General features: G+C 35.5%; 1 protein-coding gene and 1 long non-coding RNA gene across 51 annotated transcripts in view; one reads left to right on the forward strand and one right to left on the reverse strand.

Annotated features, from left to right (window-relative positions):
* Window positions 1-16,863, forward strand: part of LOC106874615 (neogenin) — a 303,881-nt gene that overhangs the window by 227,968 nt on the left and 59,050 nt on the right. For 45 of the 50 annotated variants that reach the window (XR_016243045.1, XR_016243052.1, XR_016243048.1 and 42 more), the window contains 4 exons: window positions 6,599-6,758; window positions 9,827-10,065; window positions 10,953-11,063; window positions 13,356-13,520. Coding sequence is in view for 34 of the 50 variants with exons in the window: in XM_089357158.1 (XP_089213284.1) it covers window positions 6,599-6,758; window positions 9,827-10,065; window positions 10,953-11,063; window positions 13,356-13,520 (675 nt within the window). In the remaining 16 variants the exon portion in view is untranslated. The remainder of the gene's footprint in view (window positions 1-6,598; window positions 6,759-9,826; window positions 10,066-10,952; window positions 11,064-13,355; window positions 13,521-16,863) is intronic. The other 5 variants (XR_016243044.1, XR_016243043.1, XM_089357150.1 and 2 more) reach the window with 1 other exon arrangement.
* LOC128248697 (uncharacterized) overlaps window positions 1-16,863 on the reverse strand; it is a 132,827-nt gene that overhangs the window by 39,847 nt on the left and 76,117 nt on the right. The gene's annotated exons all lie outside the window — the stretch shown is intronic.

The following is a 16,863-nucleotide window of genomic DNA, read 5'->3' on the forward strand; positions in this document are numbered from 1 at the left end:
CTCTCCCTCCCTCTCTCTCTCTCTCTTTTAACTTTATAGAATGTTATTCTGCATGACATTTTTCAAAACAATTCTTCACAACATCTAACATATCTGAGAGTAGAGTGTTGTATTGTTTAAAGATGCCATCATGAGTTGAAGAGGTTTTTTTTGTTTATATCAATCACTTGTTCATTGTTCAAACACTACTTTATCAATTATTGACCTGTGTCCAAGTGACAACAGCTTTATTCATCCACAATGGAACGATTTAAATATCAGTGTCTTCCGAAGTCTTCTACTCCAATAACCTTTACCCATCTCCTGCTTACTATAAACCCAGCCCGAGTACTTTCATGCCCGACCTTTATATTATCCACAACATCCCCTTATGAGTTGGGGGGAGGGGAATGCTTTTCCAGGCAAAAAAAAAACCTACCAGTTTATTGAACCTTTTAACATTTAGATAACTCAATCAAATGTAATTCTTATGTATTCACATTTTTCTAAAATAATCGTGCATTATCTCATAGCTTTGAGATTTCAATGATGTGATTGTTCAGATTGGGAATGAAACTGTAAGGTCGGTGTGAGAGATTAGATCTGATCAGTTTGAACATAAAACGGGTAGAATATTTTGGCCACATCTGGCCAGTTTAAATGCTAGAAGGTTATCTTCAATGGGACTGAACCCGGAACCATGTGGTTTGTAAGCAAGCTACTTACCACGCAGCCACTCCTGCGCCTATGATCTGGAGAATATTCTGACAGATGGTGAATGCAGCAATAGTTCATGTCCCTCACACCTGTCCTGATGGCTTTTCGCTAGATATTCATTGAACATATGTCAGGGTTTCTGAGGAATCCTTCTCACCAACCTAGTCTGGTGGAGGCACTATTTTGGTTACTATGTCTAATTAATTAATAGCTTAAATGAGACATGAGCAAAAGCATCTGAGTACAAAGTCAGGGTAATAATTGAAGAGAAAAAAAAATTAAAGAAAAATTGATTAGTGTTTTGGACCAGAGGTTTTCAAACTTTTTGACTTGCGGACCCCTTTATATTTCAGGCTTTACCTTAGGGACCCCCTTATAAACGCTTATGAAATTTATACATAAATATTTGCCTAAAATAACATATATTTTTACATTTATTTATTTAACAGTATTTAACAAATAGGTTTAATGTCAATTAAAAGATTTCGATTAAAAAACATATATAGAATCAAATTGCCCATAAAAAGTATTTGCTGTCCACGGACCCCCTGTGGTCCGCGGACCACAGTTTGAAAACCCCTGTTTTGGACAATGGTCCTTCGTTATGAAAGAAGCGAGGAAAGAAAAATACAGCAGGATGTAAAAATGTGAGGAAAGAAAGAAAAACAAGTTGATTCAAAGATGTACCATATTTATTTGGTCACTTTCTCCCTTTCTTTCCTCCCGAAGTATTAAATACTTTCACTTTGTGCTTTGTTTGTTATTGTTTTGATTTGGTTTTGGTTTTTTGTTGGGTTTTTTTTTATATTTGCTCATGTCTCACTTGAATATTAATTGCCACACTGATGCAAATAACCCAGATTACTCCTGGATATATATACACACACACACACACACATGTATACATGCGAGCGCGCGCGTGCCTCTTGCTGTAGTATTTTCTTGTTTCACTGTGTGGTTATAGTTCTTGTTATTTGCTATTTTCTTTGGGGTTTTTTTTTTTTGTGGGCTTCATTTTTTTTTTTTTTGTGTAAAAGCATTTCATTAAACTCAAACTTTATCATTTGAATCATGAGTGAGACACAAACAGTGGTATGATTTCATTGAGAGTTAAATAAAATGACCACTGGCAGTTGGGACCAAGCTCTCTGTCCTTCCCCGAGTACACTAGTCTTACCCAGCCACTCATAGACGATACCCTGTTATGATTCAGATGCTCTGGCTAAGATGGACACACTGCTGGTGAGATAGGTATTAAGAAGTCTGCTTTGTAACCATCTGATTCCAGGTTCAATACCACTATGTGGTGCCTTGGACAAGTGTCTTTTGTAACCTTAAATTGACAAATGCTTTGTGGGTGAAATTTGGTTGATTAACAGAAACTGTGCAGAAGATGGTGTTTGACGTTTGATTGTAATATGTAATAATAATATATAGTAATAATGATTTTAGTACATAAATAGGTCAATAATTCTGAACCAATCCTATATGTATATATAATCAATTAATTACCTGTAAATCAGGGAAAAAAACACAATGAGTAATGGAGAGGTTATATTTTTATATACCTGAAGGACATTCCTATCAAAGAACTTAAACAAATTACCTCCCATAATTCTATTAACTGGAATTTTTTTATGAGACTTTGATTTCTAGCATAAAACAGCCTTAGAAACACGCTGGAATGATCAAAATAACATTTCAAATTAACATTTTAAATAGAAATAAGTGAGATATTGGGTGAAAAATTAGCAAACCTCATTTGAATATCAGAGAAATATACCTAGTAGATATAGCAAAAAGGTTAGATATGTGTAAATATTGACAGATAATTACGAAATTTGTAATTTTATAGTGATCTCATATGAGATCACTGGTAGGTAATGGGTTAATATCGCAGAAAAGAGGAAGGTTAGAAATTTCATATGGTCTACCCTGTGTAAACTATGGGTGCTTAAGAGGTACAGAGGTACCATAGGCAAGCTAAAGAGAAGGTAGACTTCATATGCAGCATATATACAAGGATAATAAGTATTAATAACACATGAAATAGATTCTCTCAAATGCCCTGACAGCTTCTGTTATGTGGCTGACATAATTAGCAGTGGAGGTAGGTGTTCCAAAAGTAGCGCAACCCAAGGTTAGAATGGGCTAAATAAAGTTCAGAGAGCTATTACCGCTGCTGGTAACAAAGAGTTTCTCTCTTTAGAGTGACAGTTGAATATATGATGCCTATGTACAAAATATAATGCTGCACGGTTGTGAGACGTGGGCTCTGAATGCGAAGAATTTACAAAGGCTGGAAAGATACGAAGCAAGCATGGTTTCCTGGGTGTTTAATGTTTGTATGCATGAACAATGGAGTACACATTCACTGGAGAAACATTGGATGTAAGATGAATCAGATGTACAAAAGAGAAGACTGCATTTGTAAGGGCGTTTAATGCACATTGAAGATGACAGTTGTGTAAAGAAATGCAAGCCATTCATGGTGGATGAACCTGCAGAAGAGGGAGATCTAAGAAGACATGGGATGAAGTGGTGGAGACTAATCTGAGGATGCTGAACCTAATGGAGGAGATGAAAAAAGATGGTGATGATTGATGACAAGAAGATCCACCCACTTATGCAAATACAGTGAAATGATTATTAAAATGGTTTTGGAGACTGAGAAGTATAATATGTCTATATTTAGGTCTCTTGTTCACTATGTCCCTGGATTTACTATCTCCTGTGCCTCTTGAGACCCTTTCATTTCTATCACCCCACATCCTCCTCTTTCAGCCCTTTCTTCTGTTCATTCTGTTATGCTGCCTGTGCAACTAAGCATGGTAGTGTTTGCTATTCTATGCTGTTCATGTAACAAAGGTTAGCATTGGACTTGTCTGACCCTCCCATCCCTCTGGTATTCAGCTTCTCTTTTATTAACTGTACCTTGCAGCCTGTGTTCCCATCTATACACCATGCTTTGCTGCCTTTGAAATGAAGGATGGCTCTGGCCCTTTGCCCTATTCTATCGTCCCTACCACCATGCTTATCATTCTATTGTTTGTGCCCATTACAAGGCTTATTTATATATATAAAAGACTGCATCAGGTCTGTTTGTGCCAATACATATCTTCACCATTTCTGTATTGCCAGTCATCACTCTCTCTCTCCTGACCATTTGTTATTGACATACACTACAGTTACCATTGTCCATCTCCACTACTGTCCACCCCCTCTACCCCCTTCTCCTTAATCACCATTTCTACCTCCATACTCTTGTTTTTTTTCTTCACCTACCCATCCTGGTTTTTCTCCTGTCATTGTTCCATCAGCCATTTACTCTCACGATCACATTGCCTTCAGCAAATGAACCCACCTTAGACTAACGAGGGTTCTTTAGACTTAACAAAATAGAAAGCAACTTCATTGATACCAGTGCCGTATCAAAACGCAGCCAGTACATTCTGTCATGTAGTTGGCAAACAAGGTGAGACAGTTTAGGATGGATCAAGAGGGAGGTTTAATCCTAATCAAGGACACAGCAACCTCCCTGCTGTTGGTGTAGTGATAAAATGCTGTTTGTACACACTGTAAAGTAATTGGTGCTAAGGTGGATATCCAGCCATAAAAAAAAACATGACAAAACTGAAACATACAGGTGTCATGATCCTCCATTCTGTCTAGGGGGCGCGCAATGGCTCCAAATATCTTTTACTTTGGTAATCTGTCCAGTCTATGCTAGCATGGAAAGCAAACAAAAATAATGATATATAATTCACACATGTACTATTGGCTTAGTGAATAAGACTGTTATGTGTATAGTCAACACAAGTTTTTTAACTCTTTAGCATTTAGACTGGCCATATCCGGCCTAAGTATTCCATCCACTTTATTATGATCAATCTGGCCAGAGCTGGCCTCTCACACCTAGCCTGTAATATTATTAAGATAAACAGTCACATCTTTGAAATCTCAGACCTAAAACATTCGAGCGAGATCGTTGCCAATGCCAATGGACTGGCTCCTGTGCAGGTGGCACGGAAAATACACCATTTTGAGTGTGGCTGTTGCCAGTACCGCCTGACTGGCCCTTGTGCCGGTGGCACGTAAAAGCACCCACTACACTCTCGGAGTGGTTGGCGTTAGGAAAGGCATCCAGCTGTAGAAACTCTGCCAAATCAGATTGGAGCCTGGTGTCACCTCCTGGACCACCAGTCCTCAGTCAAATCGTCCAACCCATGCTAGCATGGAAAGCGGACGTTAAACGACAACGATGATGATGAAAATGTGAATAAATAAGTTTGACAAAATAATCTGAATGCTAAAGAGTTAAGGCCATATTCATTGCTAAAAGTTCAGGTTAGGCTTACAGGCATCATGATTAATCATCACAGTCCTGTTTAGATTCTCTTCCCATTGCCTACACATTTGGCCACCACGTACTACATCAGGGATATACTGCACCTTTTCAAAAAATTATATACATGCAATGTTTTGGGTGGGTGATTTAAAAATTTTTTTTTTTAAATATATGATAGGTATAAACAGTACAACACAAATATAGAAATTTTGGATACAAATAAATATATAGACCAAGAATATCACCATCCATTCAAATACCAATCATCATCATATCTATATTGTTATTGCATACTTCAATATGGTCTGATGGCTATCTTACTTTACTATTTCTTATTGCAAACCATTTCATGTTCTGTCTTTCTTATTCTTGAGTCCCAAAGTAGATTTGAACCTGGAGGCTTTGTTTCTGAACTAAAAATCATTACAGCCTTATTCAGTGGCTCAGTGTATAATAAAAATCATACAGATAGATAAATAGGTAAATGGGGAAAAAATTTTAACAGAATCCTCAGTAAGCTCTTCTGCAAATACCAGCTAACAGAGTACGTATTTGTAGAAGGTTTATCTCAGAGAAGAAAATATCCATACAAGCTGAAATTACAAGTCAAATAGATTAGTCACTAAGCATGAATATATAAAATTAAAGTCTGGAATTTATGGTATTATATTTATTTCTTCAATTACACTCGTTTCTACGCAACATGGGAAAGACATTTCATGAATATTGATGTAAATACGAATATAAATAAATTTCATTATACATTTTTTAAATCTAAACCATGTGTGTTTCTCCAGACTTGTATATAAAGCTCTGAAGTTAATACCCTTCAGCTTTCTTGCTCATTTCAGTTTAGCTTTTATTTAAATCTAAAAAAATCTTCATTTATCTATTTGCCTTATTTTTAATATTTACTACCACAACCACCCACATGTTGATGCATGGGGGTCATCGTAGCGTTAAATATTAACCGATTATCTCTATTCAGACAAACCATGAAATTAGTTCCTGCTAAGTTTTTTTCTTTCTCTCTTGGGTTTTTTTTTTTCTTTGTTCGTTCGTTTGTTTGTTTTGTATACTACATTGCTTTCTGTTTTGTTTCGGTATATTCATATTTGTTTTTTATTGTTTTGTTTGTTTCTAATTTTAATTTTTTTTTTCATTTGATGTTGTTTTTTTTTTTTCTTGTTGTTTCTTTTTTTGCATAACTGAAGCAACTACACAAATATCTGTTGGTAATTTATTTTTCATTCAATTTACTGCACATTTGATTACCTGCATTTACAATTCTACACTTGCATGATTAATTTACGTTTGTAGTTCAATTAATAGTAAATATCGTTGTGTCCTGCATTGATATTTCTTTAATTATTGTTCCCCCTCCACCCCTTTCACCCTCTAACCCTCATTGGGAATATTAATTCTCAAAGCCTGCATCAATTAACAATCTAGTGTTGTTACTACTGTTGTTAACGACGATGCTGTTAGTTTATTGAATTTATTTTTTGCTTGTTGTTTTCGTTTTTTGTTTCTACCTTTTCATTTACCTTGCAGGTGTTAACAAAGAACCAAATGAAGATGAAAATGATGATTCTGTTCCTACCAATGTTATGATTATTATTATTGCCTGTGTTATCGGGGTGACGTTCTGCATTGCCGTTGTGGCTGTTGCAATCGTCATCTGCAAGAAGAAGGAATACAGAAACAAACGGAGGTTGGTTGGTTGTGTTATTCTCTAATTATTCATGTTTGTTTGTTTGTTCGTCGTTCGTTAGCCCCCAGATCAGTTTCCATTAAACAAGTCTACTATAACTTCAGGCTGACCAAATCCTCATAAAGTGGATTTGATAGACAAAAACTAAAAGAAGCCTGTTGCATGTGTGTGTGTGTGTGTGTCAAAACTCTAAAAAGTTTGGCAGTTCTAAATCCATTAGATGCCACAAAGACAAAAGAGGGTTTAAAAATTTCATCGGAGCCAGTTTAATAAAATTGTGTATGTGTGTGTGTGTGTGTGTGTATATATATATATATATATATATATATATATATATATATTAAATTCAAATTACGACAAACGTAAATAAACAAACGAAGTTTGCTTTTAGAAGCGTTGAGATGTCTTTTAGAAGTGATTTTAATTTCTCAATCGCAGAATAATGCTAATAATATAGCCTGAACATGATAAATTACCCCTATTTTGCAGAGAAAAGTGCAGGTGGCTAATATATATCGTGATTGAACCAAATTCGATGACTGGCGCCTGTGCCAGTGGAGCGCTAAGAGCACCGTCCGAGTGTGATCATTGCCAGAGCAGCTGTCTGGCTTCCGTGCCAGTGGCACATAAATAGCACCATTTGAGCGAGATCGTTACCAGCATTGCCTTACTGGCACATGTGCTGGTGTCACGTGAAAAGGCATTCGAGCGAGGTCGTTGCCAATGCCGCTGGACTGGCTCCTGTGCAGGTGGCACATAAAAAACACCATTTTGAGCGTGGGCGTTACCAGTACCGACTGACTGGCCCTCCTGCCGGTGGCACGTAAAAACACCCACTACACTCTTGGAGTGGTTGGCATTAGGAAGGGCATCCAGCTGTAGAAACTCTGCGAGATCAGACTGGAGCCTGGTGCAGCCTCCTGGCTTCCCAGACCCCAGTTGAACCGTCCAACCCATGCCAGCATGGAAAACAGACGTTAAATGATGTTGATGAAGATAGACATATACCCAAAGTTCACATAGCTACGTATATATATATATATATATATATATATATATATGGGAGAATATACAAATAATAACAACAGACGAGGACAGGTGGTGTATATATATATATATATATATATAGAGAGAGAGAGAGAGAGGGAGAGGGAGATTATGAAGTGCTGTACAGATACTGTATATTGCAAATAACAAGGTAGTCAGAATGTTGGATGATTAAAATGTAGTTTTATTTACATTTTTAGCGCTTTCTTCCGTTATCAGATTTATCAAATAAGTGGTTTACAGCAAGTTTGCTTTGCCCTCTCTCTCTCTCTCTCTCTCTCTCTCGTTTCAATTTTATATAAAATGGCAAAGCAAACTCACTGAAAACCACTTTTTTGATAAATCCAATAATGGAAGAAAGCGCTAAAAATGCCAATAAAAATATGTTTAATCATCAAATATTCTGACTATATATATATGTGTGTATAGACATGTAGTCAGAATGTTGGATGATTATATCTATTTTTATTTACATTTTTAGCACTTTCCTCCATTGATTTTTGGAATAGGGCTTTTGTTGTACATTTGTTTTTCTAGATGTTTTGAATGACATTTTTCATTGCTGAATTTGTTAATAGAGGTTCTTCTCTAAATTATACATACATATATATATATATATATATATATATATATATATATATATATGCATGTATATATGTACAGACTGTGAAATGTAAGGAAGGAAAAATGATAAATCAAAAATGAGACTAATATGGACCCATGGCCAGGTATGTTTTTGCAGAATATTGGAAATGAATGACACTGCTTATATGACAATGACACATTTTACACCATCACATGATGTTAAGGCAAGGAGACACAAACACACACATGATGGGCTTTCTTTCAGTAACAGAGGTAAAATGTAGATGTGTGTGGGGAGTTTATTTATACAGGAGAACTGATTTAAGAATACTTGTTGCAGTGAGTTTTTTTTGTTTTTTAGATATACGTTTTTTATTTATGTAGTGTCTGACCCTGTGGTTGAGAAGTTTGCTTTCCAACCACATGGCTTCAGGTTCAATCCCACTGCAGGGCACCTTGGGCGACAAGTGCCTTGTATTATAGCCCCAGGCTGACCAAAGCCTTGCTGAGTGGATTTGGTAGACAGAAACTGAAAGAAACTCATTGTGTGTGTTTGTGTCCCTTTGTCTTAATGTCATGTGATGTGTAAAATGTGTGTCACTGTCATTCATTTCCAATATTCTGCAAAAACATACCTGGCCATGTGGAAATATTACCTTGATTGGAAACAGGTGAGGGTTGGCAACGAGATCATACAGCTGTAGAAAAATCTACCTCAATGAACTCCATGTGACCCATGGAAAATGGGATGTTAAAAAGAACGATTATGATTATATACCATATTCAGTGGTATAAAAGACACACAGACATATTTGACACACCCAAAGTTATCATTAAGCTAGTGTTAGGAACATAAATTATGACTATGGTTTGGTGGAGGATTTTAATTCAAAACTTATGAAAACAAGACTTTTGTACTACAGAGCCAGAGCTGGTTTCAGCCAAGTTGGTAATGAAAGGGTTAAGAATTGTTTCTCTATATGTTTTGACCCTTTCATTACGATATTTCTTTCAATTAATTTTAAATATAACAAAGAATTTAGTAAAATAACTTAGTTATCATTAAGCTGGTGTTAGGAACATAAATTGTGACTAAGGTTTGGTGGAAGATTTTAATTCAAAACTTATGAAAACAAGACATTTGTACTACAGAGCCAGAAGTGGTTTCAACCAGGTTGGTATCGAAAGGGTTAAAATGTAAGTGGAGAAAACATGCTAAGTCCTTCGTTCTGCAGTGGACTGAACACAAACAATCCAATCCAAAATGTAAGAGAGGCCTAATTTTGCATATAGGACCAAGGGAGGGTGACTTTTTTGTTGTTGTTGTTGTTTTTTGTGGCGGGGGAGTAAATATGTGTCATATATGCCAACAAATATAGTATATTTTTAATTTGGTATGCAACAGCTAATGAAGCATTTCTTTCTATTTTTCATAGTTCTGGGACTTACGCATCTCCTGCTAAAGGCAAGACGCCAAAAGCACCTACTACAAAAGATGTAAAGCCACCAGACCTCTGGATCCATCATGATCAAATGGAAATGAAGAACTTGGATAAGTCAGAAAACAGAGAATCATCCGCACCTACTCCAGCTCCCTCCCAGAGATGTGGGGAGAGCTCCAAATGTGAAGATTCATCCCTGATGGATATGGAGAAACGCAGAAATTCATTAGTGGGTAAGTTACCAAATATGTGTTTGCCAATGTGATGTGGTGGCAAATATGCTAGGCTGCTTATAAGACACATTGGTTGTTCCACATTATTCTGTAAGGAGCCAGGGCCGGTTTCCTGGTTTCCCTGCCATATATATTCCTCCCTGGATGGGGTGCCAGTCCACTGCAGCATTACTCATTTTTACTAGCTGAGTGGACTGGAGCAATATGAAATGAAGTGTTTTGCTCAAGAACACAATAGATTGCCCAGTCCAAGGATTGAAACCACAATCTTATGGTCATGAATCTAATAACACTCTGACCATTAAGTGATGCATCTCCACTAGTGGTACTCATTTTTACAGCTGAGTGGACTGGAGCAATATGAAATGAAGTGTTTTGCTCAAGAACACAATAGATTGCCCAGTCCAAGGATTGAAACCACAATCTTATGGTCATGAATCTAATAACACTCTGACCATTAAGTGATGCATCTCCACTAGTGGTACTCATTTTTACAGCTGAGTGGACTGGGGCAATATGAAATGATGTGTTTTGCTCAACAACACCATAGATTGCCCAGTCCAAGGATTGAAACCACAATCTTATGGTCATGAATCTAACACCCTAACCACTAAGTGATGCATCTCCACTAGTGGTATTCATTTCTACAGTCAAGTGGACTGGATTAATGTGAAATGAAGTGTTTTGCTCAAGAACACAATAGATTGCCCAGTTCAAGGATTGAAACCACAATCTAACTATCACGAGTCTAACACCCTAACCATTAAGCCACATGCCTCCACACAATGATATACCCAGGTAGTAAATGGTATTTATTTCTCACCCTTTCTTTCCCCTATGCAGTCATGCTATGTAAGTGTTTCATTTAATTTTTGTTCCTTTTGCAGGAGACCCGAGTTATCTATCACCAGCCCCTGATGAAAGGTATCCTCGTAGCATCATCCGTCCAAAACCTATTATGATTTCTGTGGACCCAACACAACCAATGTCTCGAGATCGTAAGTGAAATTTTGCTTTTCCATTCTTAATTGATTTGTAGTATAGAATATTCATCAGAATCAACATTAAATGATACGCAATTATAGATGATTCCTAAATATAAAAATCTAGATGACTTATTCAGTCGTGTACTGAACTTAGTTGGAACTCCATCGGTTACGACGACGAGGGTTCCAGTTGATCCGATATAACGGAACAGCCTGCTTGTGAAATTAACGTGGCTGAGCACTCCACAGACATGTGTACCCTTAATGTAGTTCTCGGGGATATTCAGCGTGACACAGAGTGTGACAAGGCTGACCCTTTGAATTACAGGTACAACAGAAACAGGAAGAAAGTTGTGGTGAAAGAGTACAGCAGGGTTCGCCACCATACCCCTGCTGGAGCCTCGTGGAGCTTTTAGGTGTTTGCGCTCAATAAACACTCACAACGCCCGGTCTGGGAATCGAAACCGCGATCCTACAACCGCAAGTCCGCTGCCCTAACCACTGGGCCATTGCACCTCCTGTACTGAAGTTTGTATGAGTCCCTCATTTTCAACTTTGATTATATACAACCCCCCCCCCCCCCCAAAAAAAAAATATTCAAGAAAATTAAAATAGAAGAAATCTCAGTCAAGATTAATAGCTGAATATAAAATAATTTAACCCTTTTGTTATTATATTCCTGTTAGAATAACCGTGTTATTATTAAACTGGGGTCTGGAACAGAAATTATCATGAAATTTTGATGGAAGGTTAAGTTAGATCACTTTTACAGGAATTTTGTATAATGGAACCATGGTCTAGGGTATTAGACTCATGATCATAAGACTGTGTTTTCAGTTCCTGGACCAGGCCATTGTATTGTGTTCTTGAGCAAAACCCTTCATTTCATATTGCCCTAGTCTACTTGGCTGGCAAAAATGAACGTGAAGTTGTAATTGGCCTGACAAGCTGGTGATGGATTGCCTAAAAAGCAAACAAACAGAAGAGAACTTCTCGGCTGAGGGGACCATAGGCCTACCCTGGTGTTGGGTATTATCAAGAACCACATGCAGTCTTGGGGGATTTGATAACAAAAGGGTTTAAAAAATTCTTTTTCAGAAATAAATTAATAACAATTCCCTTATTCAAATGCAATGAAAATGTATGAGGATGTTTAGGTTTCATTTCCTTGAATTTCTTGAGAAATATTGTTTATATTATTTTGTTTCATTTTGATTTTATTTGTTCAATTTTTAATTTAATTTTTTTTTTCTTTTGGCCGTTGCCTTTCATTATTCCATTGCAGTAGAGAATTTAGATGCACTTGTTAAAGCTATTTGTATAAAAAAGAAAAAAAAAATTAACACTTCTGCACTTTTGTCAAAAAAAATTGGGATCTTTCTGATTTGGCAGACACCATTTGTTTTCTAACAAAACACTTTCAAACTTCGGACACTGGTAGAATGTGTCATATAAAACATCTTTTACTCTTAGTGTTGTTGAGAAAAGTTTATATTTTTAAAGTTATTTCGTGTTAAAATTGTCGTATTTCGGTAATTTCAACCAATCACTAACGTCTATTGAGATGAAAAAATTACTGCTGTGGAATGTAAACAACATGTTCTAGCGGTGTAATGGGATCTTTTCCCTTGAATAAAATTAGTGCCGTTGTTTGTCAACAACTATCGGCGGTACTGTTATTTATAACATCATTCGTGCGTTTGTACTGGTTTTAGCTTTAGGGTTTTAGGGTCAGGGTTCGGGTTTTAGAGTTAGGGTTAGGGTTAGGGCTATGAGTATTTTTGCCAAATTTGGTGAAAAATTTGTGGCAGTGTATTGAACAGATTTCACCAAATTTGGCAAAAATACTCATAACCCTAGCCCTGACCCTAAAACCCTAAAGCTAAAACCAGTGCAAACGCACTAACGTTGTCATAAATAACAGTACTGCCGATAGTTGCTGTTGACAAACAACGGCACTAATTTTATTCAAGGGAAAAGATCCCATTACACCGCCACAACATGTTGTTGACAATCCACAGCAGTAACTGTACTCAGCTGAATAGACGTCAGTAATTGGTTGAAATTACTGAAATACGACAACTTTTAACATGAAATAACTTCAAATATAAAAATTTTTCTCTGTTCCATAAGACAAAATATACAAGTATACGAAGTTTTAAAGTGTTTCAGTACAAAACACACTAAATAAAAAATGATGTCTGCCAAATCAGAAAGATCCAAAAATTGCTTACATGTCAAACCTTGCTGCAGCGCTTAGCACACCTTTTCCTTTATCCCCACCATCTATTCTTTCCTCTGTAGCGCCAGTCTCCACGGTGACTGCCGTCCCCAATGGGCATTTTCCCGGCGCTGAAAGTCCTCAATCACAAGTGGCTGTACGTCCTGTCTACCCCAGAACACAGTACAACACACAATATTCTACTCCACCCAGAGTTCATGCAGGAGATGTGTCTCAGACCACTTCCAGTGCGTAACTATCTTCTTAAATTCTAACAAGAAAAAAAAAATAACGATAATAATAATAATAATAATAATAATATTTTCCCTTCTATACACAAGTCAAAAAAAAAAAAAAGCACAAATTTGTTTCTTTTGATTTTATATTTGAATCCAAATTTCATTTGATTTAAGAATGATGAAGTTGCCTACTTTTTGTCGATTCAGCATGTGCCATGTGTGTGTCTGTGTGTGTGTGTGAGATCATGTGTATGTCTGTGAGAGTGTTTGCGGTAGAGAGAAAAAGAGAGTGGGGGGGGGGGGGGTAGTGGGAGTGGTCTTGATGTAATTATTGTATATTTCCTAATTAATTTAACCTTCTAGCTTATCTAGCAATACATGTGAGTACATGTGTGTGTGGTGTATGTGTGAACATATTAAGTGTATCTCAGATATTATAAAAATTTGAATAATCTACTATAAGTACACAAGATTTAAACCCTTTGAGTAGATAGGTGTGTGTGTGTATGCATATAATGTGTGTGTAAATGAGTTAGCATATTTTCATTATTACAATTAGATAATCTGTTACATATGTGTGTCTGTATATATATACTTTACATTACATTGAATCCCATTATTAGTATGAATGTAAGTGAGGAGTGACTGAAACTAATATAATTTCACATTTTCTTTCCTTGTAAATATTAACACGCTTGGTTTGTTTGACTTTTCTTTTATTTCAAATTGCAATATTTGGTAAAACAAACAGGAATTCTTCAGAATTATATTATTATTATTATTATTATTATTATTATTATTTAAGACTGGCACTTTTTCTTATTTTCTATTTGATATATATATATATATATATAATTGAAAGGATAAGTAAAATTCAGTTGGTTATATCACACACACCTGATCTAAAACAATAGGATCAAATGCATAAATAGGGCTGGTGTTATCTGTAGCATGAGAGTCTGATGACCAGCTCGTGGCACTCTCCTTGCAATGGTGAGGTAAGAACCACACAAGACTCTCCTTACTATGGTACTGTAACATCTTCATCACCAATACCTTTGCCCGTCCCATTACTAAGGTGATATAAATATCCTCACCAGAACAGGAAATCTCCTTTGTGGTTGCTCAACATGCTAGGAATGGCAGTCAGATGTCCTTCAGATTACACCCTATCTTCTTAAAAAAGTAGGAAAGACATTTAATGATGAAGTTGAAATATAGTCATTAGTTGCCCCTAAAAGGATAAGATGGTCACCGTTGGAATGCCTCTGATTATAAGTCTGCTCAGTCGTTGCCAACCTAGGGCTAAACAATCGCTAAACAAACTCCCTTTGCTGTGATGATGGATTGTTCATTCCAGACTCTCCTAGCCATGTATGCACATTACGTTTCCACGGCAACACAATCTACAAAGACTCTTTGTTGTGTGGTAAGTAATATCCATGCCACACTCTTCTTGCCGTGGTGTAGCACGAATTCCTGTGACCTCTCCTTACATTGGTGTAGTGTTGCTGCTGTTTCCAGACTATTCTTGTAACGGGAGCCCAAACCAGACACTATTCATCAATATAATACTTTTACATTATTCTCTTCAATCTGGTGCTGTCATACCCATTTCTAAATTATAAACCATTTTGTTTTAGGCAATTAAATTCAACTATGGCTTTTGACCTTTTGCCAAAATGAAGTCTAACAAAATAATTAATAGTGTCACTAATTTTTAGTCACCAACAAAAATAGTTTCATTTGTACTAATTGCCAAATAATATGTATACTTGAAAATTCCTATTTGTTTAAATATTTGAAAATCATATATATGATGTGTGTGTTTAAAATCGGATATGCTTGGGCATGTTTGTGTGTACATGTGTGTGTGTGTGTGAGTGTATGTGTGTTCATATATATATATATACACATACATACACTTGCACGTACATGTGTGTGTATTCATGTATGTATTATTGAAACAATTTTTTTTTTTTGCTTTGAATCCTGCTCCCCCTCTCCATAAAAACTAACAATTCATCTTTAAAACAAAAGTTGAGTTCTCACATACATACACACAAATATATACTTAAACATATTTTTGGTTCTGAATGCCACAATCAGAACTAAAATTCTTCAACACTAAGTTCTGTTTGTTTTGAAACCAATTAAAATGGTTAACAGACTACTTTAATTATAACATTAAAAATCTTATTTGTTATATATATATATATATATATATATAGATAGATATATAGATAGATAGATAGATATAGTCCAGTTTGTTATTTGTTATTCATATGATGTAGGTTAATCAGCTTTGATCTAAGAATTAATTATTCATAATTATATTCATTGAATAATGTCCATTACTGGATTTATAACATTCAGCTAGATTTAATAATGTTTAGTATTAGTTAATATAGCTCTGATGTGATAGTATGTTACATAATGTACTATATTAAATCTAAGAATGATATAAAATAAATTGCTATATTATTAGTATTATATTTTATTATTCTGCATTATAATACTATATACACTACTAGATTAAGTAGCTTTATATCAATGCAGTGCATCAGAAAGAAAATTATATTAGATCATATGTGTGTATTAATTCATATATGTTATTGATTAACTAACTAATATTTAGTTTTTCATTGAAGAATTTATGACATCATAACTAATGTATATTAATTGATATATAAAAACATTCAGAAAAATAAGACCTGCATTATTTCTCAGTAATGTAGTGGCTTGCTAATATTAACTATTAGACTTTTGTGTAAGCATTTTTGTTAAAAATATGTTAACAGATACAGGAGAAATTATGATTACTTAATTAAAAGTCTTTTACTTGTACCATTCTTCATTTCTATTACATAAGTATTATCTTTAAATGTGAGATAGTACCACAGAAAATATAAACTTTGATACTAAATATCTCCCAGCATTGTTTCCAGCTGAATTTAATCCTAATTGCTTTAGATTATTAAATAAAACAATAAAAAAGGGTTACAAAGCTCTGTGGCCCTTTGCTTTGTTTACATTTTATTATAGAGTTTAATATCTAATAAAACTGAAACAAAGGTCAGAACCAACCTTTCTGCTTGATTAAGTCTGTTGTTATTGACTAAAATGTAGTCACTGTATCCTAACTTGCTTCAAAAACTCACTGATTCTCACACATACTGTTTCTCTCTCCTTCTCTCTCTTCAATCATACCTTGTTCATTGCTAACCTTTCACATCTTACAGCTGTTTCATAGCACATTTTTTTTTTACTACATTAATACCAACATTAACCCATGTTCATTCATCATTGTTTCTCATTCATACTTTAAAGTTGTCTGTTATATTTAGTTTCT

The sequence above is a fragment of the Octopus bimaculoides genome, chromosome 9 (genome assembly GCF_046866305.1).
Source record: "Octopus bimaculoides isolate indiv1 chromosome 9, ASM4686630v1, whole genome shotgun sequence".
Classification (NCBI taxonomy): domain Eukaryota; kingdom Metazoa; phylum Mollusca; class Cephalopoda; order Octopoda; family Octopodidae; genus Octopus; species Octopus bimaculoides.